At 38.6% G+C, this 26,106-nt stretch overlaps 1 protein-coding gene across 1 annotated transcript in view; it reads left to right on the top strand.

Annotated features, from left to right (window-relative positions):
* PIK3C2G (phosphatidylinositol-4-phosphate 3-kinase catalytic subunit type 2 gamma) overlaps window positions 1-26,106 on the top strand; it is a 211,250-nt gene that overhangs the window by 113,272 nt on the left and 71,872 nt on the right. The window contains exons 19-24 of the mRNA XM_052790705.1: window positions 14,102-14,282; window positions 15,635-15,742; window positions 18,054-18,146; window positions 20,325-20,454; window positions 22,572-22,708; window positions 25,424-25,593. Of these exons, the coding sequence (XP_052646665.1) occupies window positions 14,102-14,282; window positions 15,635-15,742; window positions 18,054-18,146; window positions 20,325-20,454; window positions 22,572-22,708; window positions 25,424-25,593 (819 nt within the window). The remainder of the gene's footprint in view (window positions 1-14,101; window positions 14,283-15,634; window positions 15,743-18,053; window positions 18,147-20,324; window positions 20,455-22,571; window positions 22,709-25,423; window positions 25,594-26,106) is intronic.

The raw sequence follows: 26,106 nt of genomic DNA, 5'->3' as shown, positions 1-26,106 counted from the left end.
GCAGAAAGGGTGCTCTCATCTTAAGCAGGATTGAGAATGAGTGTTTCCTAAATAAGCAACTTGGTAATAGGTATCATCTGTTGGATGGAGATTTTCATCAGTAACTTTCTGTAGTGTTCCACACAGGTCATGTTACAGCTGAAAGATAGTATCATGGTGAAAACCACAGGATAGGATCCCAGACAGACAAGAAGGCTCAAATGATATGTTCAGCCCCAAGGAATTCCACTTGCCATCAGTGATGACAGTGTTGGGCCACTGCAAACACTCCATCGCACAAAGGTTAATACTGTCTTTCACCCAGGAGTGTAATGAAGTATGCTTCCTCCTACCTCTTGTCAGTTCCTTGATATATAAATATTGACATTCAGTTGTAGCCAGTGAGGGATTTTATCTTTTATGTTACAGAAGAGCAAATGGCATAGCAGTAAGGAAGTGCACTTTCTTCTGTAGCATCTGAAGAAACCAAACCTGAAGGCAAGCCGAACAAACCCAGAATTATTTAGTAAAAAACCCAAACAAACAAACAAACAAAAAAACCCAACTGTAGGGTCTAAGTTCAACACTGCTTTAAATGAAGACTTGTTTCTTGTACTTTTATTAATTTGTTTCAATCAGAAGTTTTACAAATATATAATGTAAAATATGAAGAAAAATTGCTGAAATGAAAACCTTTAAGAGAAATTACCTGATTGTACCATTCTGCCCACATCACCAGTCACATGCTTGGGTATAAAAGTTCTGCAACTAGGCAGAAAACATAAAATTTGATGATGATATTTGAAAAATAGCTGTATAAAACCCCATAAGTTGTAAGTGACAGCAAATGCTCTTTGGAATAAGAAACCAGTAGTTTTCAATTAGTGTTAAATGAGAAATTATGTTATGTCAGCTGATATTAAATGGGTATAAATGTCTGGATTAGTATAAAATTATCTGATGTCTGGAAAAAAATTTAATTTACTGAATTGATATTAATCAGGCTCATTAGCTTCAGTGTGACAGCTGCCATCTTGGCTAACACAGAAGCAATTGAACAGGGTGTGGATTAACTTAAAGAACAGTCCCTCATCATGAGTGCTGTAACACATTATACATTTTTAACTGAGGGAAGACCTTGTTTGTACATCAGCAAGGGAAGTGGGGTTCTGTCCAGGAAATAGGGCATTACTATCTGTAATAATTACCCTGTGAGCACTGGGCACAGAGGAGGTCAGACAGTAAACAAGATTTCAATGCTTCTTTAGGGCTTGGCATAATGACGGCTGATAAAACTCTGCTTACCTAGCTCAGCTAATTTCTGCTTTGACCTGTAGCATTTCCTTTGTTGAGTCTGGTATTAGAAGTCAGTATTTATTCTTCTACTTAACCTTCTCCACAATGTCATTCCATTGTGTGTGATGATTTCTATCAGGAGAAGCATTTTTATTAATTAAACTTTTCTAATGGCACTGCTTAGCCAGCTTTTGAGTGACTTGCATAACCCACAGATCTCATGTATGTGTTTTTGTTGATAGGGCAGTTAGCTGAAATGAATTTAAGCAGCCACCACAGCAAATATTCTTGCAATTGTCAGTGCTTTGTTCTGTGTGTCGCTCAGAAGTACATTGCTTGGTCATGGTATGAAAATGGAAAGTCACTTAAATAACAGTGCACTTTAATATAATTTTTTGCATCAATTTAAAGCTGACACATGCAGCAATTTGAAGGAGGTTTAAACAGTAATTTGCTTGGCTTGGCAAGGCTTGCCGATGGCGGCCACCCTGCGAGTGCTGCCACCGCTTTGCTGGGAGAAATAATATGGCACTTATCCATATTAATTTTTGGCACACACAGATTTTTGCTCACTCAGCAGAGTACACGTTTAAGGACAAATGTGGTTGATTCAGGAATATTCATGCAATTAAAAGTGAGTGAGCATGTGTATGGTCGGAGAGGGGAGGAAAGGTATGGTTTCTGCCTCCCAGTCCGCTATCCAGCTGCACCCTCACATGAACTGAGCGTAAGGACAGCACTTTGAGTGCAAGAAGGATACCTATAGCAGAGCCAGTGAGTTTCAAAGTCCCAGTAGCATTTTGTGTCAGATGGCTGATCTATATTTATTCTGCCAATGCAGTAACGGCCCCTGGAGAACATGCTCCCCTCTTTACCTGACTCAGGACATATGGAGATATGACATCTGCTTACTGCAATAATACTTCCACAAATGTGATTGTGATCTTGGAACTAGAGCTGAACTTTTCATCACAACAACTAAATCTTAATTGTGCTTTTCTCATGAGTGAAAAAATGCCCAGGGCTGCTCTTTTCTCCCATGTGATTGAAAAATGCTGGCTATATGAGTATCACGTGGGAAGGAGGTGGCAATGTTATTAAACAGACCTATTTGCCATAGCATTTACTTCTGTGGCATAAAAGCAGCTTACCAACAAACACAGCATCCTATAAGAAGGTAAATAATCCTTTGCTCTTTTGAAAAGGAAAACAAAAGCATAGAAGTATTAAAGAATGTTGCCAAGGTCACCCAGCAAGTAAAATCAGGAATTGAAGATGGATTTTCATTCTTATATCTGCCTTAAATTCTTCTGACAGTAAAATCTATTAATTTTAAACCCAAGACTATATGGTTTGACCTAAAGAGAGTCATGTAAGATTTCCTTGATAAAAGCTTAAGAAGTAACACCTTCATGGTTAGGGGTTCATTAAAAGGGAATTTAGTTTATTCAAAAGTTTATTCAGATCTGGTCCCACACTTGGACATGTCTTAGCAGAGCTAAGATGGACTTGTAAACCTTGATGAGACTTAATGTCTACTACCCAGCAATGAAAGAGCTGTCTGAAATGAGAGATTAATTTCAGCAAGCCTCTGCAAACTAAGCCAACCTAATTTCACGTAGGTCTATGCCTCACTTTCCTACTGTGCCTGCCCTCCAGCTGTTCTGTTTTCCATGGTAACTAGGCCAGCTGTCGACTAGGAAAATACCCTTGGGCCAACTGAAAAAGAAAACTTTTCTCTTACTAATATCTTACAGCAAGCTTTCCCTGGTACATGAGCTTAACTTCAAATTCCCACTTCTCTTTTTACAAAGCCAATATTTAGTGGCAGTAGCACAGTGAAATGGAAGGAAGATCAGAACCAGGCCAGTATTCAAAAAGGAGAAATCTAAAGATATTTCCTTCTCTGCTCTGCTCTTCTCTCTGACCCTTGCAAAAGATACTATTGCTATATATAGGGGGGGAGCAAAAAATGAACAGAGACCAACAAAAGGGGAAGAAAACTAAAACCAGAGAGAAAGAAAGAAAACAGGCTTAGAAAGAAGGGTTATGAAGATAATGGAAACACTCCTCTTTACAATGTAAATGCTTGTTGTTGTGTCCTGCCACTGACAGGGATGAGCTGACAAGAGCTGTCTCTCATGGTCTTCTTTCCTTTAACTAAATGAAAACATGGTAGGTATCATATTGTTTGAAGAAGACTGCAAGTAGCCTTATGCATAAGGAGAGCTGCAGTCTGAAGAGATTTCTCCCTTAGAAGAGTCAGAATCATAAAAAGATGAAAAAGTGTTATTGGGACTCTAGAGACTTCCCTATTGTAAAGTCTGATTCTCTCTCTTCTGTTCCCTGAAAACAAATTAGTATTGTTAGTTATTTTTGAAGTGTAAATGACCATAAGTCTTCATGATGCTACTTTATTTGAGCTATGGAGGTTCTCTCAAAGTTGTTCTTTTGACAGTCACACACACACCTGCACAGAGGTAACAAGTTGCTGTGATCTTGCCCACCTGATCCATGCAGTGTTTGTTGTTGTACAGCACTGAGGTGCCACATGGCAAATTGCCAGAAAAAGAAGACTCACCGTCTTACAGAAAGCATACCATGTGAGATATGAGAGGTCTGCTGAAAACAGTGTTTTGCAACCTTGTAACTACACTGAGGTACCGTCATTGCTGAAACACCTAAAGCAGTACCTGCTGAAGGCTCATTATACCTCCCTATTTCTGTGTAGGCAGTGATCTGAAAAAAGTTCCCTTTGTTAGATATTGGGAAAAGAAGATAAGCAGGGCCACTAGCTAGAGCAGAGATGTCCAGATGAAAGTAAAGATTCAGACGAGACTGACATGTCAGGAAGTAATGTGGGATCAGGATCCTAGTTCTTGTACCTGTGTTACCTGCACTCAAGACACAATGGATATAGACAGGTTCTTCCAGCAAGGTAGAAGTGGTGCTGCCTTAAAAGAAACATTAACTCCACATGTATTTGGAATGCATCAAATCTCATTCTTCCTTCCTCTGCTGTTGGCGTCTGAGCACCTTGTCTGTAAAAACCTGAGACTCTACTTGAAAGATAACAGCTTTGACTGTAGACATTGTTAAACAAAGCAAATTCTTGTAACTGAGTGCAGAGCGAATAGGAAAATTAATAGCTCATCTCAAGATCTACTGCTCTGCAGAATAAATTCTTTTGAATGACATAATATTTGCAAAACATTGTCAATCTCTCTTCCTATTCCCTCCCAAAAACCAAACCCCTCCCTCCCCATGCCCAGAGTGAGTCATAAGAATGGTAATCTGAAAACTCTAGGATTATAAAGTACAGATCTGACTCAGAATGTATGAATAAAATCTGGAACTGCTCCTAATATGGGCAGCCAAAAGCCGTAATGACCTTGTAGAAAGACAATTTCAGTTTTCTCCCTGAAGCTACTTCTGTATTAGTATGTTAAAAAAGTAAAAAACAAACAAACAAACACCCCCCCCCCCCCAAAAAAAAAAAACCCCAAAACCAAAACCAAACAAGTGCATACGGCATTTTAAAGTGAAGTTAACCAGAGTGTTGCAGTGTAGCTCAGGTCTAATTCTGCAGTTTTGTGTAAATCTGGATTGTTCAGTGCATGCAGAACCATACAGAATTAGCTCTGTGTCATACATTTTGTTTTATGGTGTCATGAGGGATTTTTTGTTCCAGCTGTGAAGCTAACTCGAAGCTACTGAAGCCATCCAAAGCCATTTTGGTAGACATGAACTACCCAAACAACAGGCAGATGAAAAAAAACATTTTCAGATTCTCCTCAATATATTGCTGTGGTAACTGTGGCCTAAATCCAGGTACAATACAAAGCTTAGCAACTCCACTGGCTCTAGTGGACTGCTTGAACCTGGATTAATTTTGTGTTTTATTTATATGGTTTGAAAGTAGAGTAGCTTAGTCCCCTCCGGTATCCAATTAATTGCTGGCATATTTGGACATCATCCCATTAAAGCCATTGGGTCTGCTTATTTTAGTGGTGATTATCCGATCTAATCCCATTCGTTGCAAGCTTCCAATGCAGTTACCCACTGGGAAGAATACAACAATTTCTGTTATGCCTGGAATGAATGGTGCGTTTCGGTTCCTGTGCCACAAATTTACTCTAAGCTATTACTAAGATAGACGGTTGGTAGCTTTCAGGCTTGCTGATTCTGGTCTAAGTAAGATACTGCATGAAATTCTGATAACAATATGGTATTTGTTCTGAGGAGAAAATCTGCAATTTTGAAACAAGTGCAGACAGGGATGTACCTAGTCACGTGAAGAAAGCACTGGCAAAGATGGAGCTTGTCTTTTCAAAATTAATGCCAGACTTGAATGACATGTTTCTCTTTGAGTGCAAAATAATACTGCCCCATTGATAATCTGCATGCAGATATTAAATGCAATACATTCGGTAAGCAGCTTTTTTTTTTTTTTTTATTAGGAATACAGTTTTTGGAGAGCAAAGTTAATCACTCTCTTTGATTCTCTTTATTGAGACAGTGGTACTTTTTCTATTAATAGTTGAGAACAGTTAGACCTATAGTTGCAAGCCTGAGCTTAAGTCACTCCCAGTATTAACGACACTTCGGGGTGAAGGCATTTCATTTCTTTAGCTTTGGATTGACACGTTATTAGACTGTGAACCCTCACTCACAGATTCTGAAGTTATCCAAGGTCAGCACTGTTGTATATAGATGTTGTTGGAAACAACCACTAGTTTTGTTATGCTGGTGTTCTGGTGCAGGTATTTTTGTGTTCGTGATAGTGTGTTAATAAATTGGTCCTCTGCTGCTTGCAGACCCCACCCAATGAAGAGGAGCAGACTAGAAAGAGAGCAACTTTGCTAACAGTTTTTTGGTTTGGGTTGGGTTTTTTTTACAAACTGGAGCAGAAAGAGACAGACCCTGTTAGCACTTCTTTTTACTAGATGATTCTTGTAGCGCTTATATTGACATTAACATGTCCATCCAACAAATTGGAGAAGATAGGTTCTGAGGGTGATTGTTACTTTAGACCAGGTAGCATCTACTATCCAGTAGTGATAGTGGTACCTGTGCACTGTTATACTCTCCTATTAATTCTTGCTACAGTTCATTTTCGAGTTAAATGCTCTTTCTTCTCCAGACAAAACCAGTTTTATCTGGGGTTTACTTTCTTAATACAGAAGTGTGTGCAACTAACCATATTACGTATCAAATAAAACATTTTTCTGCAACCTTAGCAGAGTTTGGCAACTTACTTGCATAGTGTAGCATAGCCTTTGTTTTCACTGATCTGCTCATTTTTTGTGAGTCAGCAGGACATGCATTCCACAGTTAAGGCATTCAGCAGGAGTGGGGGGAACTGGGTTGATTGAATCTACTGGATCGAGTGATTTATCTGGATGCAATTTGTGTTGCCTTGTTCATAAAGATCTTTGAGAGGAGATTAGCAAATAATGGCAACTAATCCCTTGGCTCCCATAGAAATGTTGTGCTTCTCAAGCCTAACCAGCATACTTTATAATAAGTCTGCAACAGTTTTTGTTGTCTAAGGGAGACCAACATGTTAGACATCTGTTCTAAGTTATGTTATAAAAAAAGAATCAGAAAAACGAAAGCAAATGTATCACGTGACCTTTTAAAACAAAATTTCTCTTTATGCAGAGGTATTTTCCGTTCAAGGGTAATGCTTTGAAAAATGAGTCTATAAAAGCAGCTCTGTTCTATGAGAAGCAGCTGGTGAAAAAGACTGCAGGTTTCTTATGTGTGAGGTGTGAAGAGCCAAAAGCAGACAGGTGCTGCAAGCTACTGAACAGCTGCTGCTTTTCCATCCTGGAGACTTGCTTGGTTAGAAAGATTCAGAGAAAATATTGTACCACGCTTCATTCAGTCTACTCAAAAAATGTAAACTTTCATTCTCTTCTTGTTCTAGAATAGAAAGAAAGAAGAGAAGAAAGGTTGGCAGATGAGGCAGAGTTGGGCCAGCCCTCTTGTGCCTCTCCCTTTCTGCTGGCTTTGTGCTTGGTCAAAGAAAGGGACAGTGAAAGAGAGTTCAGTCTTGGTCCTTCCAGTCAAGTGGATGGCCTCGCATTGTGTTTCTGTTAAACTATGGAAAATGCTCAGTACTACAGTCACTTGGGAGAACTGTGATGTCCCTTCCATCTTTGTTGTACATTCACCCTTCTGCCTAACTGACGTTGCTCCCCATTCTCCCCTGCAGAAATTGCATTGTTTTCAACATGTTAGGCATTTTGTGCTTCTCAGTTGTTGGTTTGTTTTGACATCTGTTGCTTTGTTGATTGCCACGCCCCAATAGGGCTACGCAGAAAGGTGCTGTTGTTTTCTGTGGTTTCCTTTCTGACTTGGAGTAGTAAATCACACCTTTCTAGAATGTGAGGTTAGTTTAAGAAGGGAGGTATTATCCTGTATCTATTTTTTAAAGGAATTTGACAGACATAGCCTGTATGTTTCTCTTGAATAACAAAGGACCATGAGAACAGAGCCACTTTAATGCTTTCCAGCAAGGTTAATGAAATTAAATTTTGCTTCCAGTGAAGGCTTATCTCACTAAGGCTGTGAAGGAGGCCGGAAACAGAGATTACATTGCAACAAGTGCAAGTGTTCCTTTCTGTTCTCTGAAGCAATAGCTGCCATCCTACAGACACGTTCCTGGGAGCTTCAGGAAGTTTAGTCATCCATCCTAGGCACTGGCAAAGAGATCAGAAAAGCCACAGTCATATTTGTCAGCTTGGCACTCTGCTGCCTTAGAGTTTGGCTGTGTCTAAAGAGGCCATGCCTGAGCGGACCAGCTAGGAAGTGAAAAAGATGAGTTCTGCAGACTTGGCTGTGCTCTGCAGAGGAGTAAGGGGAGTTGCAGGCGTAGGGGATGGAGGACGAGAGGTACTTGGTATTTTACTATTTATTCCAGAAGCTGGAATTCATTGGAGTTCACAGTGTTGTGCAGTACTTGCTATATTGATATCTCTGTCAAAGGGATTATTCCCGTTATCAGTGCCAGGGAGGTAAAAACCTTGTCCAGGGTAATCTTGGGGAGATAAAAGAAAATACTAAGAAAGCTTTTACTTGCAACTGAGTAATGAATAGCAGCAGTTGCCCACTCATCCTCATGGCCCGTCACAGGCTAGATGGAGGTATCGATCTTTAGCTGCACGTTTTTGTCATCTCTCTCATCCTTGTGGCTGCGGGTCACTTGCAGTGGGACTTAAGAAGCGGCAAAGCCCAAATGCAACCCCACTGGTAAACCACCCTTTATTTTCATGTCTACGAATGCAAACAGTAAAATGTTTTTTTCAAGGAGTCAAAAATGAAATCAGTTATATGCTTCGCATGTGTGCCACAGCTCCATGGCACAATAAAGCCCAAAGGACAGCTTAGAAGTGTTGCAGGATGTCTAATGAAAATCAAAATGGATGGCAACCTCGGACAGACATGGAGGCTGTGCAGTGGTAGAGAAGTGTGTTTGTGTGCTAATCTTTGATACGAAGGGCTGTGGAGAATCATTTTAAAACAATTATTGCTATAATGAGCAACAGTCTTGTACTAATGTTTTCTTCTGTGACTTGTCCTGCCTCCAGCTTAGTGAAACAGAAAAAAAGCATGAAATATACCTTCACAACAAAGCTTATTGGTTTCCTTGGTCAAGTTTACCAAAGATTGACCAATAACAGTAAGTACCTCAGCACTCACCTTAAAACCCTAAGGCACCTCATTTTCATGGTGTGTCTCTGAATTCAAAACACCTTAAGCAAAGAGTACACAGTGTGTATGCTGGTAGGCACAGCTTTTGTGTAATAAATATCAGACATCACTTGGAAATGAATTAACTAGGGTCACTACTCTGACACCACGTGTAAATAACCCAGTCAGACTGTATCTTGCTCTTTCATAGCAGGTAGGGGTTAAACCTGCAATAAGATACTGGAGATCCTGGCCTTTTCTTGGGTTTCTTTTGCTACAATGTGGTTTAACAGGCTACCTGCAAGCTAATCTGCCCTGTCAGGCATTACTTTCTGGTTCACCCTGGTCCCCTTTCTGAAGGAGACAAGGAACAGACGTTCAAGCAGCAGTTGTCTGAGCAGCCTCACTCTTTCACTTGTCTGCCAAATCCAACTCAGAGTCTGCTGTGAGGCCTTTAGAGCACCAGCTTTCCTCTCTCCCCGCATCATAGAAGGAGAATAAGGCCAGCTCACTTGTTTTGGTACCAGGATCCATCCAATCTCATTCCTTTCCTTCCTTCTTTTTTTCCCTCCCTTTTTTTTTTTCAATTTCCTTTTTCTCCATAGCTGCTGGTTTTAGCCCTGTTTCTGCTTCTCTGACACAGCAGCCAACTCAGCCTGATTAAATCCCACCTTCCCTTCTGCCCTATGGCAAAAATCTCTCCAGCACACTTGTGTTTGTGTACCCGGAAAAGAGATATACAAACTTCTGCAGCTGCAAGTACCAGAACATGGGGTTGGAACCACCCTGCAGGCATGGAGTGGGTGAATGCAGAAAGGAAGAGAAGCAGCTGCTTGCAGAAGTCAGGGGCATCTTTCAGGGCACTCCAGAATCTGACTTTGACCCTCTGTCTGCTGCTATGCAGAGGCAGTCTAGTTTGCTTCATTGCTGAATTTCAGGTCAGCATCCTTCTGTTTCCACTCCTGTTGTGCTATTTCACAAAAGTGACCTTGGGACAGTGTCTGAATTCCCCTGGCCTTGCTGAGAATGAGGGTGTTTGTCCCAAATCAGAGAAGCTTGAAGAGAGAGGAAGTCTCCCTGTTGTTAGGAGGAAGATCCTCTCTCTCTAGGCCTGGCATAAAGCCAGGCTTTTATATTGAGTTCTGTCTTGCAGAATCCTGTGAAAATTGTCAGGGGAAAAAAAAACCAAACAACTTCACATACTCCCTTACTGGCAGCCTTGAGTTTTATATCATTCCAATTTTGTCTTCCTCTGTCACAGCTAGGCATCCTGCTCTAACTTGAAAATTTCATTAGTGTCTTAAGCATTTCTCTATCCTGCAGCCTCAGAAGTTGCAGACTTTCCTATCTCTGCTGAGTTCTCGCAATGGCAGACTGAAGATGTGTGCGCCAGGAAACTGGGAAGACAGAATTACAACAGCATATTTGTTCAGTTGTTGAATAAACATTTCAGCAAAACCTACAATGAGTCATCACATTAAAAGCTATCCTTTGTATCCTCCTTGGGACTGCTTTTATAGAATGAATATAGAAGTCAGACCCAGTTAATTCAAATTATTTTGCAAATTAAGGTCTACAGGCTTTTAAAAGCATACCTACCCCCGTGGGCAGGCAGAAGGAAGTTGCGCTGCCTGTACCGCAGTTGCTAGACGCATTTTGAGTGCAGAGCCCTGATTCCCTCATGGGGCTGCTGGGGTAGCATGTGCCCTGTCAAAAGCTGCCGTGTGGGTTCAGACTGTGCAGTGTGTGCTGTGCTGCAGCTGGCATGGAAATGGATTTTACCGGTGAGATCATGATGGCTGCCTCAACTTTCCCCATGGACTGGGCTCAAGAAGCACATGTGAGAGGCTTCGGCCTCTATACATCCTCTGTCCTCATGTAGACATAAGCTATCTGAATCTGGCCCATAATTTTTCTCAGGTCGAAAAGAAATCTTTGTATTGTATGTGTATATAAGCTTATTTTCTGTGAACACTCAGCCATAAGAATAATCAAAAAATGGATCTTCTAAGTTGATCTGCCTTATGCAGGGAGTAGCTCTGTTTAAAATAGGAAAACATTTTGGTTTTGCTCTTTTGCTTCCTTCATGTGAAATCTTAAGCCTTTCATTTTAGGGAAATAAAAGTTGTTTTAATATTCTGTGTATCTGAGAGGATTAAAAGGACATCTCATGAAAAGGTAGCCTTTCTGGATTCCCTAAATATGTACCATTAAAAAAAGAGTAGGTGAACAAATATGATTTAGATGCTCAGGAGCCGATTCCAATGCAAGCCTAAGTGCAGACAGAATATTCTGCACCAACATAACCTGGCCAGTTCAAAATAGGCATCGCAGTGATGTCGTCTTTTCTTAGGTGCACTTGCACTTGTCTTTGCAGGGCAGAAGTGAACAAGTTCATTCTGCCTGTGCTCAAGAGAAGTGTAAGCTCTTTAGCTGGACTGAGCTGGGCTCTGCTTCAGTAGACTAAAATTCCTGCCCATGTGACAGTTTGGATTGTGCCGGTAATGCTTTTGCTTAAAAAATAATCACCAACCCTGTTCCTGACTTTTTGTTGAAGTGGACAGAGTATGTTTTTGTTTTAAATCACCTTGTTTGCCTACAACTGATCTTAAAAAGGCCAATGCAGAGTGTGATTCAGTACCCTAAACATAGGCTATTTTAGACAGCGCAGGGCATCTGAGGCATCAGCATGGGAGTGGCACACATGAGGTATTGCCTCTAGTGGACCCATGCCCTTCCAAGGCAGCAGCTGGAGGCCAAATAAGATTTCCTAGGACATCTGAAATGGCACGAGGTATCTACATTTAAGCAAATGAACCCCATCCTGTGGAATCTTGGACTTAGTCTGCTTGAAATCTGGAAGAATTAGTTTATCCACCACCATAAACGCATGTGCCCTCAGCCTTCTTCAGTTTGTGGAGGGTTCAGGATAAGAATGCAGTTGCATTTATGTGCTGGGGTTTGCCTTCCACCAGGCACTGCAATGACAATTTGTATTTCTTTCTGATCCAAAAAGTAATTATTTGTTTTTACTAGTCTACAGAAAGAAATGTCATTTCAATCTGCTCCAGAGAGTGCTGATGATAAACTTCTCATATCTCTTCCCTTTCATGTCTAGGCATTTCTGATAGAAACACCACACATTCTTTTAAGATTTTTCAGTACTTATAAACCCTTAGATGTTCAGAGGTTTTGTGTAACTGGAAAGGCTTTTCAGAAACCAGTAGGTGATGTTATTCTGCATTGAATTACATAGGAAAAGAGGACCTAGAAAGATCATTGCCTTATAAAAGATGACAAGAATCCCTCATCACCAAAAGATGCATGGGCTGTGGTAGCAATATTGTAATGCTTTATATATGATTTGAAGGAGTTTAATCGTCTATAGGAATTATGATTTTTTTTTTTTACCTTTAAATATCAGTGCTTGATATATATCTTGTTCTTGCTTTTTGTTATGTGACATATTCATATGTGATGTGCCTTGAAAGTCAACAGCTTCTCTGATTTCTGTCCTGTGAAAACTAGCATTATTTGCTAGGTTTGACTAACCTCATCAGGTAAGGGAAACTGCATTAAGATTCAGACATTTATAAGGAATTTAGGGTTTGAGATGTTCTTAAGGATGAAGTCGTAGGGAGGAAAGTTCAGACAAAAGCAAACAACAGTTCATCAGTCCTACAGGCAAAGGGAAATCCCAGGCAATGGGCAGGGTGTTACTAGTAATATAAAGCTGGTGATTCCACCTACACTAATAAAAACAAATCAAATGTGTATAAAACCTCTGGCCCACATAAGGAAAAAAATTTCCTAGTGATTAATTCCATTAACTAAAAAAACCCCACTAAACTCCACAGCTTTCCTGGCCCAAATAAATGTGTAATTAGAGAAGAGTGCATGGTGAACATGAAAAAAAAAAAAAAAGTGTGTTTCTGGGTTTATTTCTGACTTTTATGTTGGTAATAACTCCAGTTCCAAAGCTTTTACAAACTTCAGTAGAACTAAGAGCTGAGTTTTTGCTCTAGACCAACACTTACCAGTGAAGAAAGGAATAAAGTGGGCTCATTTCACTCTTTTTTAGCCAATTTCAGAAATATCTCCTCAACTTAAAATAGTGAAAGTTTTTAGCACTGATGATATATCTGAGGTTAAATGGTCTTTAAACATACCTCCTAGCTGAAAGATGTGCTTGGATGTGTAAGTGTACTGGCAGGAGAAAAAAAAGAATAGATTTCAGGATATATATTTAAGACTGGACTTCAAAAAATACAACTTACTTTCACTTTGTAAACTTCTTGCAAAAATAAGCAGCAATACAGGCACTGCACGATGTATGACAAGAAGAAATGGCAGGTTCCTATTGGTTCAACATGGAATCTCATTAGCTATCAATTGGGACTTGAGTACTGCCAACAAATTGTCCTGGGTTTGGCTGGGATAGAGTTAATTTTCTTCCTAGTAGCTGGTATAGTGTTATGTCTTGGATTCTGTATGAGAATAACATTGGTAACACACTGATGTTTTCAGTTGTCTCTAAGTAGTGTTTAGACTAAGTCAAGGATTTTTCAGCTTCTCATGCCCAGCCAACAAGAAGGCTGGAGGGGCACAAGAAGTTGGGAGGGGACACAGTCAGGGCAGATGACCTAAACTGACCAAAGGAATATTCTGTACCTATGACGTCATGCCCAGTATATAAACTTGGGGGGAGTTGGCCTGGGGGGATTGCTGCTTGGGAACTAACTGGGGGCATTGGTTGGCAAGTGGTGAGTGATTGCATTGTGCATCACTTGTTTTGTATATTCCAATTATTTTATTATTACTGTCATTTTATTATTGTTGTTATTATCATTATTAGTTTCTTCCTTTCTGTTCTAGTAAACTGTTCTTATCTCAACCCATGAGTTTTACCTCTGATTCTCTCCCCCTTCCCACTGCGTGAGGGGGAAATGAGTGAGCGGCTGCGTGGTGCTTAGTTGCTGGCTGGGGTTAAACTATATGACACATTTTCTGCTGCCCAAAGTCACCAAACACAGATTAGTCTGGAGTCCATTTATTGTTCCTGCTAGAGGTGATATAAAATAAAAATCAGTTTTAGATACACAGATTTTTTTTCCCTTCCTTCCTTCAGGCTGTTGAAGAATGCACAGAATGAAGTTCATTTCAGAATCTGGTATCAGAAACTACTGGCTGCTCTCCAATTCTGTGCTGGAAAAACCCTGAACAATGAGTTTTCTAAGGAAGGGAAACTTATCAGAATTCTGGAAGACATGGCCAAAAAAGTAAAAGCTGCCAGTGACCCAAAAAGAAAGGTTTGTTAAAAATTACCTCCCTTTCCATCTAAGTTTCTTCAGGTAATTTTATTTTTTCTAAAGCGACACTTCTTTCCTATAATGCCTTTTACATAAATAAACCCAAGATTTGACTAAAATTTGTAAAATTTTGTGCTGCTCTGAAAACAAGTAAAACATATGTATTTAATGGGATGACTCTCCTCACTATTATTCTTGAGGTCAGCAGATCTTTTAAGCCATTTAAATTCCTTCATCAATGGCTTCTCAACCAGACTTGGAGGTAGTTAGAAATAACAGTAACAAAGCTGATTAACATTTTACTGAAAAGAACACTCACATTCAGTGCCTCAACCAAAAAATTTGATTCCTGTAGAGCTGCAGTGTTTCTTGAAAATTTTGCTAAGAGTTGTCCTTGACAGGCTGAACATCCTAATTTCTTAGCAAAGCCTACCAGAGTGGACTGTACTTAGTATCTCAAATACAGCATTCAGCAATTAATACTGTACTCATATCTGCAGAGGTGCGTTCCTGGCGGTAGAAGATTTGCTGTCATCTTCTCCAGCAGGTGCAGCTTTTATATTGCATAGGTACATTTCCAATTCAAAACTGTTAATTTTCCAAGACAGCTGTTGCTACTTACCTGATGTGTAAATCTGCTTCTTGCTGAGTTCTCAGTAAGACAGACCAGAAAGCCAAATAAAAATATACCTACCACTGCTGGTTAACATGAATTCTTTTTGCCTTATTAAGGTTTCAAAGATTTTCAAATGATTTTTCAGAAAATTCTCAGTGTTGCTACCAAGAGCAGCAAAGCAAACATGGGAGTAAAAAGACAAAAATATTTGCAAAGAGAAAAAACCATGTAAAGAAAAAGAAATAGTAGTGATATATTATGCATTACTGATGCATAATTCAGAGTTTAGAGATTAATCTGAAGGCTGCAGTTACTGCGATACTGAGAAACTCCCAAACCTTGCAGTTAACACACCTATGGTTAGGCAAGGGAGATCACAGTGTTGAGGCAACAAGTGACAAATTGTGAAGTTGTCCAGCAAGGCAAAAAAGACACGAGACGTAGCAGAGCAGGTGCAAGGCTAATCAGCCCCTAATGAAGGGTACTGAATCTGAACCTGTGTGACAACATGAACTGGTAGTGCATCTAGGCAGAAAAAGCATGAATGTACAGTAAAATCACAGTTCTTATTTTTAATAACTGCACCTCAGTGTGACCTCATTAGCTGTTATAAGGTTACATGGATGCTACTAGCTCCAGAAATTGTACTGCTTGTTTAAAATATAGAAAGACAGTCAACGGCTTCAAAGGTGCTGTTATGTTCTTTCATGTTGCCATAATGATTCACATGTTGCAGGAGGTGTTAAAGGTGGAACTCAACAGACTTCAGCAGTTCTTCCAGGAGGTAAAGGTTTGCCGGCTTCCCCTGAATCCCGCGCTTGTGGTCCAAGGCATAGAGGCAGACGTAAGTCTAGGTCATGCAATGGATTATGGTTTTAATTTTATTTGGTGTTTTTATTAGTATAAAAGGGGAGAGGGAGTGAATGGCTGCATTGACTGGGAAATAATCTTACTGGTATTAAGCATGAGTCGTCTGGTAAACTGACATCTAGCCTAATCCCCTTTGAACTAGGGGCCTTTGTTGGAGGCAGAGGTGAAGGGCACTGGTGGGGTGAGCGTTTCGTGCATGTCTCAGCTTGCGCAGCTGCGACAGCAGAGATGTCAAACTCCGAGCAGCCTGCTCCCAGCTCAGATGCCCTGCTGTGGCCTTCGGATCGGCAAGGGCACCTGGCTTCCCTGAAGCTGAGACCTTGTTACCACCCTGCCCAGGTAGCTTTTGGTGGCAGGTTTTGTTTTCATCTAAGACTCTCCCCCGTCACGTATGGGAGCAGCTAAACGTCTAGGACTAATTCTCTTTTTGCTGAGGTGACACTAGGCACATGACTGAGAATTGCTAGTATATTAAATATTCACAGTAACATACCTGTGTCTATGAACCCTATTAAAAATGACTTAAAAATAAATGAAACAATAATGCTCTTTAGTGTTACTTGACTTGACTTTGACCACGGTTCTAAGACTCAGTTATTCATTGTTTAGAAATGTTTTCATAAACAATATTATGCCAGGAATAAGCTGTCCCATCTCTGGAGAAGGAAAAGGTATCCAGCAGCAAGAGAAAACAAACCTAAACACCCATGTATATTACCAGTTACAGCTACCTAATTACAGCAATTTGTGCTCTATTTTTGTTCTCTGGCTCATTATCCACAGTGGACTTGATTCTAAGAGGTGCTGATCCCTTCAGTTGCCTTTGACCTGTGATTCTCCAAATAATTGCTATTCAGCCTTGATCTTGCTGAGAACAGAGGTCTTCCAGCACCCCGCAGGCTTGGGCCAATTGTGTATGATATAGGTCAGAAGAATTTGAAGCCTGCTGCTTCTCACTGCTTTCAGGCTTTTTGGAAATAATGACTAATGGGAAGGTATCTCACCATACAGTCATGCTATTTATACTGCACCAGCTTGGCTGGACAGATACAAAATGTTTAAATATAAGTATCTGAAGAGATATTTTTTTTTTTTTTCATTTTTCTTGTATCATTATAGGCCATTATCTTGCTATAAATATATGCAGCTTCTTGATTGAACTGTATGTCAGTATAATCATGCAAATTAGAATTTTAAGTGCTTATAATTACCTAAATTTAATTCATTTTGGTGTCATCTATTGATTTTATTCGTAGCAAGCGCTGCTTCCAGCTCTGTCAGTAATGCATTATCTCACAGCAACCTTTCAAGCACTTACTGAGACATTTCAATTGGCAAAATTACATAGGGGGTCAGGATTTCATCATCAATAATAGCTATTTCACATCGCAGAGGTACGATGTGGCTAAGACAATATTTGTATGCTTGTACCATGCTTTGAGATGTTTAGATGAAAAGCGAGAGAGAGCTGTGTCTAGTAGTGTTTTTGTTCAAATTAGCCTCCATTGCACTTCACCCGGTAAGGACAGCAGTAGCTCCTGTGGGGTGCTCATTATTTCTAGAATACTAGGCCATTAACTTACCATTGTCTTTGGTTGTTTTTTCGGTGGGTTCCCTCCCCCCCTTTTTTTTAATGATGGTAATAATACCACCCTAACTCACACAGGATTTGCAGTCCTTGGCTCATTAATGCTTTTTGAAGCCCTTTGAGGTCTTCAGGTGGAAGGAGCTGTAGGGCATGAGAAGTCAGAGTTTACATTTAATTAAGATAAATTCCACATAAAATAGATTATGATTTTCAGAATTTCCTGTATCCTCGGCCAGAGTGAAGTCACCAAAGAAATTATTAGGTTCTTTGCTTCCATAAAGATTGTATGATTAGGCAATTTTTTTTTTTTTTTTTTTTTTTCAGAAAATAACAGGACCAAAGGCTTTTCAATGCTTTACAGATTCTCATTAGATCAGTCTTATGTACTTCATCCACTCATCCCAGCCAAAGTTCATTGTTAATAGGCCTGGGTGAAAATGAAAAACAATTAGTATGGACAGCAAGTATTATCCATTCATATAATCTGATTATTGAGTGAAACAAACTCTCTGGGAAAAAGAATTTCTCATTTTCCTGACCCAATTAAAGAGTCAATAATATCAAGAATTATTGATTTTTTTTATCAGTGCTACAGAGCAGTATTTAAAGTTGGTACTTTTTCGGAGGTATTGTATTAGCCTGATGGTTTGTATATGTGACACTGCTGTTCTTCTCTCTCATCTTTTTTTCCCTGAAGTCATGTTCGTATTTTACGTCCAATGCTTTTCCATTAAAAATCTCCTTCATCAATGCAAATGCTCCAAGTGGAAACATCAATGTTATTTTTAAGGTATGTTCTTCCTCTAATCCTCAGTTCCTTTTGTATGGAAAATGTTGATTTGAAATTCAACTAATTTATGTTTTAAACCTTGAGCGTGAGAATGTTTGATTTGGCTCTGCTGTTCACTTTTCCCAATTATTTTTGACACTAGAACTTTTAATGGGATATGTTGAGGCAATACACTGAAGTATCAACTTTTTGATCGGTAGAGAATCAAACGACTTCTTGCAATTTTTTTTTTTTCTCAGTGGTGACAACCAGGCTAAAATATTAATTTTATGTTTTAGATCTAGTTTATTTACCACACTGAAGTCAGAGGGTAAGTCTCAGAGAAGAGATAGTTCAGAATGATGGAATCCATTAGCGTTGTCCATATGTCTCTAACAAATCAAAATACTGGAGTGTTAGAGACTGCGTTTGCTACACAGAACTAATTCTGCCCCTATCAGCCAATGAAGGGGAATGGGCCGAGGAAGAGGGAGGTGGAGGGGACAGTAGAGGAGCTCTGTCTCATTGTAGTTACTTGGAGGAACTGACTCTGAAAATAAACTCCGGTTTATTTTCCAGTTGTCACCTAGAAAAGCTTCAGAGTTCAGGACAGTGCTGTGTCCATCCACAAAAGTTACTTCTCTTTCAAGAGAGCAAAAGTCTTGCATAAAGTAGATACTGGTTTTGGAGAACACTGAAGTTCATAAAATGGCTGATGTATACAAAGTGGTCAGTGTTGCGAAGACATTATTCCTAGATTTTTTGCAGTATCATTTTCCAAACCAGAAGTCTAAAAACTTGATTAAAAAAAAAAAAAAAAAAAAAAAAGATTTCTAGGCTGTCTTGAATTAAATTGACCTTTAGAGCACCTGTGATTCTTGGGAATAGAAGTATGCTTTCCAGGCTTGTTAGGAGGAGGCTAGCAATGTTATGTTTTTCTGAACATTCAGAAAACCAGTTCTTTACATTATTTCACCTGAGAATCAATGTTAAATAGACAGGTTCCTACTTACATGAGCAACTTGAGCAAATGGCTGCTCACGGGGCATTTAAACATTTGTGCTGGTTCTACCTAGACAGTGTTTTCCCTGCACAGTAATGTACAACCAACATCCAACTGTTCAGTTGCTGTAGAAGTATTACAGCTGGCATCACCTTCTCCTGTCAGCAAACCGTTGTGTTAAAGTATCTTTTACTTGTACCATAGTTCCATTGTTTATTCATGATGGACAATGCATACATAAAATGATAAGCACTGATATCATACTAAATTGTCTACTGACTGTTTATGTGAGGGAAGGAGGGAAGGTAAGTGGAGGGAATAAGATTTTTTGCAGGTTTAGGTACTAAGAATTAATTGGAGTCAAGATTACCTTCAAATGAAAGAAAAATAGATTTGGATTATTTTTTTTTTAAAGATGACTTTGTCTCCTCAAGTACTCATTTCATGGCAGTAAATGTCTGTAGATTGGAACACTTATATAAAAAGAACGTAATAAAAGAATAAAGCACTTAAAAATACCAGTAAAAGTCACATGTATTTTAGATGGGGTGGGTAGGGGGGAAACAAAAAAAAGCAGGGCTTTTGTTTTCACAGGCCATTTACTCAGCCATGGTTGAAAATAATCTTTTCATTACTTCTTGTGGCTACAATTAAAGCCCCATTTCCCTAAGATTATTGTTTGACCGACTCCATGGGGAGAGCAGTCAACACTGCATCACTGTTTGAAACTGAATATGAATCATGTCATGGGTAAAATATAAATTCATGATAAAATTGCCCTTCAGCTTGCTGCAAATACCGAGTTGTGAAGCTTAACATTAGACAAACACTGTCATTTGTGAAAAGGTATATAGCATTAGGTAGACTTTAAAATATAACTAAATTAGGATCCTACCTCTGGATTAAATTTTCAAACTCTAATAATTACATCGGAATAATAAGCAGAAAGGCTGCAGTTAATCAGGGAGCATTTGTTACCATCTCACTGGTTGCCAAAACTGTTTCTGTCTACGTGTGCCATCTACTCTGTCCTCTTCCGACACAGAAAGATAAGTAGCAACTTTGAAGAAAAACAAGAGGGATTTACTGTAAAATGAATGTAGCTATTTTGGTTGGGGAAAAGTCCAAATGAAATAGGAAGTTATTTTTGTCTGGTATTGAAGGACAAACCTGGATTTCTTGTGCAATTTTCACAGATAGGCGATGATCTACGTCAAGATATGCTGGTTCTGCAAATTATTCGAGTGATGGACAGTATTTGGCTCCAAGAGGGAATGGATATGCAAATGATAATTTATAGGTGTTTATCTACAGGAAAAGGCCAAGGTCGGTTTTAAATTATAAAAGTTAGCTGTATTACATTATTCATATTTCATGTAAACAGCAGTATACAAAAATCCTCTCTTTAACTTTTATTTTCATGGATCTCTTATTTATCTTCCCCCTTAAAGAAGAAAGAAATGCTCAGAATTTCAGTTACTCGAGCCCTGAATTGTATACTTGCCTGCTCCTGAATGTTCATTTTATTTATTCATTCTGCCTCTCCGGAAGAAATATAACCAAACTCATCGAATTTTGTAGCAATTTAGACTAGAATTTTCCAAAAGCCTTAACACCGTCAGCTTGCACCAAATTCTTAAATGTAACTTCACACATCAAAAAGAAGGCTTTGGAGAAAATTGACCATAGCTACTAAAGTTTTAATGCAGTGTGATCCTGCATAGATGCTTAAATGAACCTAGATGCATGTAGCTATAGAAAGTACCTGTAGGCAGGTGATGACAGCTTTGCATTGTTGATTTTGAAATATTGCTTTTGTGATTTATGCTGCTTAGGGCAGGCCTGACTCATCTGAAAGCTTTATTTCTCTCTTTTATGGTTGTTATAGCAGAGCTGTAGCAGGGATACCAATTGGTTGCTAAAGAAATTTACTGACAGCAATAAGCTTACTAGTTTTTACTGACTCTTCAAATCTTTTACTGAAAATAATCCTTGCACAAATAGAAGATTGGTGTATCAAGATTATCTGTTGTACCAAAAATATTAAAATAAAAATTTTTTAAAAATCATTGCTTTCTGAGCCGCAAAGAGAAAATGAGGGAGGATGAATGATCTGAAGGAACTAGGAGAAAGCATAGGTGAGTTCACACATACGGTGGGTGGTTAAGGTGACCTGAAAAAGACTCCTCCCTTCTTTGTAGAGATGCGAGTCAAAGCTTGAAAGCTTCTGCTTCAAAGGCAAATAATGCAAGAATACTATTTCTGAACATAATGTTCTAGTCTCTCTTATATACTAACACTTAATTTGATTTTTGCCAAGAAAGATAAAAGGATCATCTGCAAATAATATTCTTTGCCTGACAGTCTCTTCCTTTCAGTACCACAGCAGCAGAAAACCCCTGTCTGACAGATTTTGCTCACAAGGTCTTTCCTTATGAACTACAGAAGTGTTAATATAATTGATTTACAGTTAATGATTAAGGATAAGAGGACCAAGTGACATGCCTGTGGTCGTACAGGACGTGCTTAAATAGACTTGTGTACCCAGGTCTTCCAATCCTAGGCTAATGACTTGCTCCATGGGTCACTTTTTCCACATAAGGCAGATAAGAGAGATGATAATTTCATAGTCCTGGGAACACGGAAATCACTTTTCACAGAAATGTGAAAAGCAGATAAAACACTGGTAGAATGCCACTTTCCAGGCACAGTATAGTAGAGGAGCCTGTCACCAAGTGAAATTGTTAGAGGAGGTCCTTCCTCTAATGCAGAGTTGCAGGATGACGTGCCAGGGGACCACACATGGGGACAGGGACAGAAGGCTGGCAAGCCAGGTCTCAGTTCAAAAAAAGGAATTAAGTGCATGCAGTAGAGACAGAGGAGTCAAGTGAAGCATTGCAAAATGCTTGGCTTCTCTCTGCTCTTCAAAGTCCCAATTTATGTCATATTGGATCAGACTAATTTCTGTACTATCTAGTATCCTTTCTCCCAGCTGTGATCAGCATCACATACTGCAGAAAAATTTGTGTAGCATTCTAGAGAATAAACACATATGAAATAACTCAATGTTTCATAGTAAATATCTGATCCTATTTTTTATAGATTTTTGTTGGTTTTGTACATATTCTACCCACTTTGAATCTCGTTAAATGGTTGGCCTTGTTGGTACCTTGAGGCAGTTATGTCCACAATATTGTTATTGGTGTTTTTATTTCTCATTCACAGAACTGCCACTTTTTACTAAGTGTCCTCTGTTTTTTGTTTCCAAAGAGAAAGAAAAAAAATCCTGATCTATATTTTCTATTGCATTCATTATTTCATAAGCTTTTAAGCATACTTTTTTTCTGTACGGAATGATCCAACAACAGGCAATATACATTGATGATCTTTGTATCTTTCTAAAGTTGAAGGTTTTTCATGTGAACTCTTTTCTATCTGATTAGGATTGGTACAGATGGTACCAGATGCTATCACGCTAGCGAAGATCCACAGGGAGTCTGGACTGATAGGACCATTGAAAGAAAACACAATTAAAAAATGGTTCCGTCATCACCATCCTCTGGAATCAAGTTACCAAGAGGTAACATCATAATGAAACTTATTATACATTGCACGTTTTACCATGGGAAAAAAGAAACCAAATGGCAGTAAGCGTCAAAAACAAATGACTCGGACACAAGACAAACAAGTCACATGCATAGAAGCCAGGGAATTGACTTAAATGCCAGTCTCTTTCTAAGGAGATATTGCTTTGGAGCAGGTGCATTGTGATATATTTTCTATGAAAATGTGTCATAGGCATGTTTTGAAATGTAGTAGTAAAGTGAAGAGAAGCTGAAGTAGAAATTAAGTATTGAACTCAAAACCATTTTTTTTTAAGTCAGGTCTCTAAATACTTTATTTTATATAAACCATACAAAGTCTCAGTGGATTTCCTGTATTTGGAAATGACCATGTCAATACCCATAGTTTTAGAAAGCTGTTTTAGCAAAACTACCTAGTCATATGATACATAAGATCATGCTTTTCATATCACATTGTGGGATCCCATGTAATGCATCTGATTTTATGAAACTAAACATTACGCATGAGTCAAAAAATTGGAAATTTTGTTTATAGAAGCAGAGGTTTCCCAAGGAACTCTATTAATTCTTTGTTGGCTGAGTATGTTCTGAGGCCCATGAAAAACTTTTTAAAGTTTGTGTTGCTGCGACAATTTTTAGAACCCTACTCTGTGCCCACAGTAGATTAGTAGCCAAAATTTTAAATTTAAAGGGGAGCTTTCAGTGTTTACCACTCTGAAAATGAAGTGCTTTTATAAGAGTTTATTAGTTGATGTATAGCATAAATATGTTTCATAAACTTTAGTAATTTTGTAATTATTCCATAGGCATTTGTTCATCCACATTTTCAGTAAGAACACTTGAATTCCTAGTATATCATCTTGATTCAATTAAACAGGAACAATCTGTATAGATTTTTTTTTTTTTTGCAAGTTTGTATGTTTACAGTATTATGGTAGAAGTGCAGCCAACATTTCGATTGAAAAGTGAGATACTATTAGTTATTGACTGAAAACCTGTTTCCTTGCTGCTGCTGTGGTTTGTTAAAAATACCATTAATGTGGAATATTCTAAAACCAATTCCTACCCATTTTCTTTCAATTTTTTAAACATATAAAATGCAGTCAGATCTGATTGCATAGGGCATGCATAAAATTACTACTATGCATTCACTTTGCACTCACTGGTGAATGAACTTTTCTCTTTCTTTACTCCTTAATAATTTTTTACTCATACAATACTGTATCTCAGGTGCTCAAAAAGCTAATGCAGAATAAGCTTTAATATCCTCATTTTACAGTTGAGTGAACAAGATCACAGAAAGCTTAGGTGTTTTAACCAAGGTCATCAAAATGAGTAAGTAGTACAGTTAGACATAAAATTCAGCCAACTCTTGTGCTGTCACACAAGTCTTCCACAGTGCTGTCATCCGTACAGCCATTGCAGGTGGCACCCTGCATCTACAGGGAAATCTTGAATGCCTAAATAATGATTTACCTTGGTTAATGTAGGTTTTGTCCAAAAACATAAAGGTCACAGGTTCGGATTTCTTGGATTTCTATATAAATTAATTGCATTGTGATTTAGATTCATGAAAGATTTAAACTTCTGAGTAAGAACTGTATTTTCAGTTCTTAAACTGTAGTAGGTAAGATTAAAAAAAGACAAAAGCTATTCCTTATGCTTTGGGGTAGAAGAGTGATCATCATCTGAATCAGGAATAACTCTCCTTTCAAAGAGGACACTGAATATGTGTGTTGTTAAAGAGATTGGGTAGATTCTTATACTAGGATAAGTCTCAGTTGTTAAATATTCCCCACTGAAGTTAGCAGAAAACTTGGAATCCACCTATGAGTGCCTGGTGAGCAGGTCATTAGCTTGTACATTTTCCTACATCTGCCATGGGCACATTTTTGGCAAAGAGTGATGCCACAATGTAATATTGTAAAGAGATTCATGAGATAGATCTGAATGAGCCAATCTACTTACGCAAAGCAGACTAACCATGAAAGTACACATCTCCACCATGTGAAAGAGCATCAGAGGAGGAGGTTATATTAAACATGACTGCTAGACTTGTTTTTTGTTTAATCACTCTCTTGGGTCTCTCTGCACAATGCTAGGTTTGATCCCATAGTCTGTTCAGATTCGCAGATGCTATGAGCAGAAAACAATTTAGCCTTTCTTTGTTTCAGTTCATTTCTGTAAAATGGGGTTTAATTCTTTGGGTTGGAATATTGCAAGACTTGATTTATTAGGATTTGAGAAAAGCAACTGAGTTCTAGAGAAAAAAGACCTGTGTAGGTACAGAACAGTACAGCGGGTGAAAAATAACATACTTTCTTTACAAAGTAAATGGTTAAATTTGTGGATTTCCAACTAATTTGCAAACAATTGTTTTTACAATATACCTGCAGGCTATTGAACAGAAAATGTCAGCTTCATGCCAAGAAGCTTGCTTTCCGTAGGTACGTTTCACCTTAGAAGTTTTCCATAGAATTTCAAGTATCTGTAAAACACAAGGTGAAAACCTCATGCACAAAATTGTTCTTGCATCGTAATTTTGAAGTTTGTGTATTACTTGTTTGAGTACCATTCCTACAAACACCTGTCTGTTAAAATTTTAGCAACATGCGTAGCATTTGTAGAACTCCAATTTTTGCTTTTATTGTTAGCATCACAAACAAATATGTCTGTGTATTTCTAGTAAGTGCTTTTGTTTTACTAACTAGGCAATAAGGAATTTCTTTTATTCCTGCGCTGGCTGGTGTGTTGTTACCTTCATTCTGGGAGTCTGTGATCGACACAGTGACAACATAATGCTGACAAATGCTGGACACATGTTCCACATAGATTTTGGAAGATTTTTAGGTCACGCACAGACATTTGGAAGCATAAGAAGGTTAGTATCTATAGTAACGCACATAGTAAACTTTAAACAATGATCTGAAATTTCACAGCCTTATCAACTCCCATGGAAAAAACACAAATGAGATCACGCTTTTTTTCTTTCTGAATTTTCCAAAACAACATTGTTTTGTTGTTCACAAAACCTCTCAAAAGTATAGGAATTACTGGGAAAGGAATTAAAAGGAGGTGTTGGAGATCCCCTTTCAGTCTAAAAAAAATTAATTTAAATCCTTGTTTGGTCAGAGATTTGAAAGGTGTGGTTTAGTAGTGACCAGAATAGTAGACTGGCCTATGCCAAAAGAATTCTGATGTCCGTTGTTTTTTTCTAACAGAGGAGTGATCCTATAATGGATCCAAAACCATAGATGTATCTAATTGACCACTTTCTTCTCATATTCACAGAAGAAACCAAATTTTCCAAATAGACATGGAGCATAATTACATTATGCCTCTGTGGGTAAAATGGCAAACTTCTTCATTTTCTTTTAAGTTTTACATCTAACCA

Source organism: Harpia harpyja, chromosome 6 (assembly GCF_026419915.1).
Source record: "Harpia harpyja isolate bHarHar1 chromosome 6, bHarHar1 primary haplotype, whole genome shotgun sequence".
Taxonomy (NCBI): domain Eukaryota; kingdom Metazoa; phylum Chordata; class Aves; order Accipitriformes; family Accipitridae; genus Harpia; species Harpia harpyja.
Note: the sequence above shows the minus strand (reverse complement) of the source record. Positions and strands in the feature narration are given on the sequence as shown.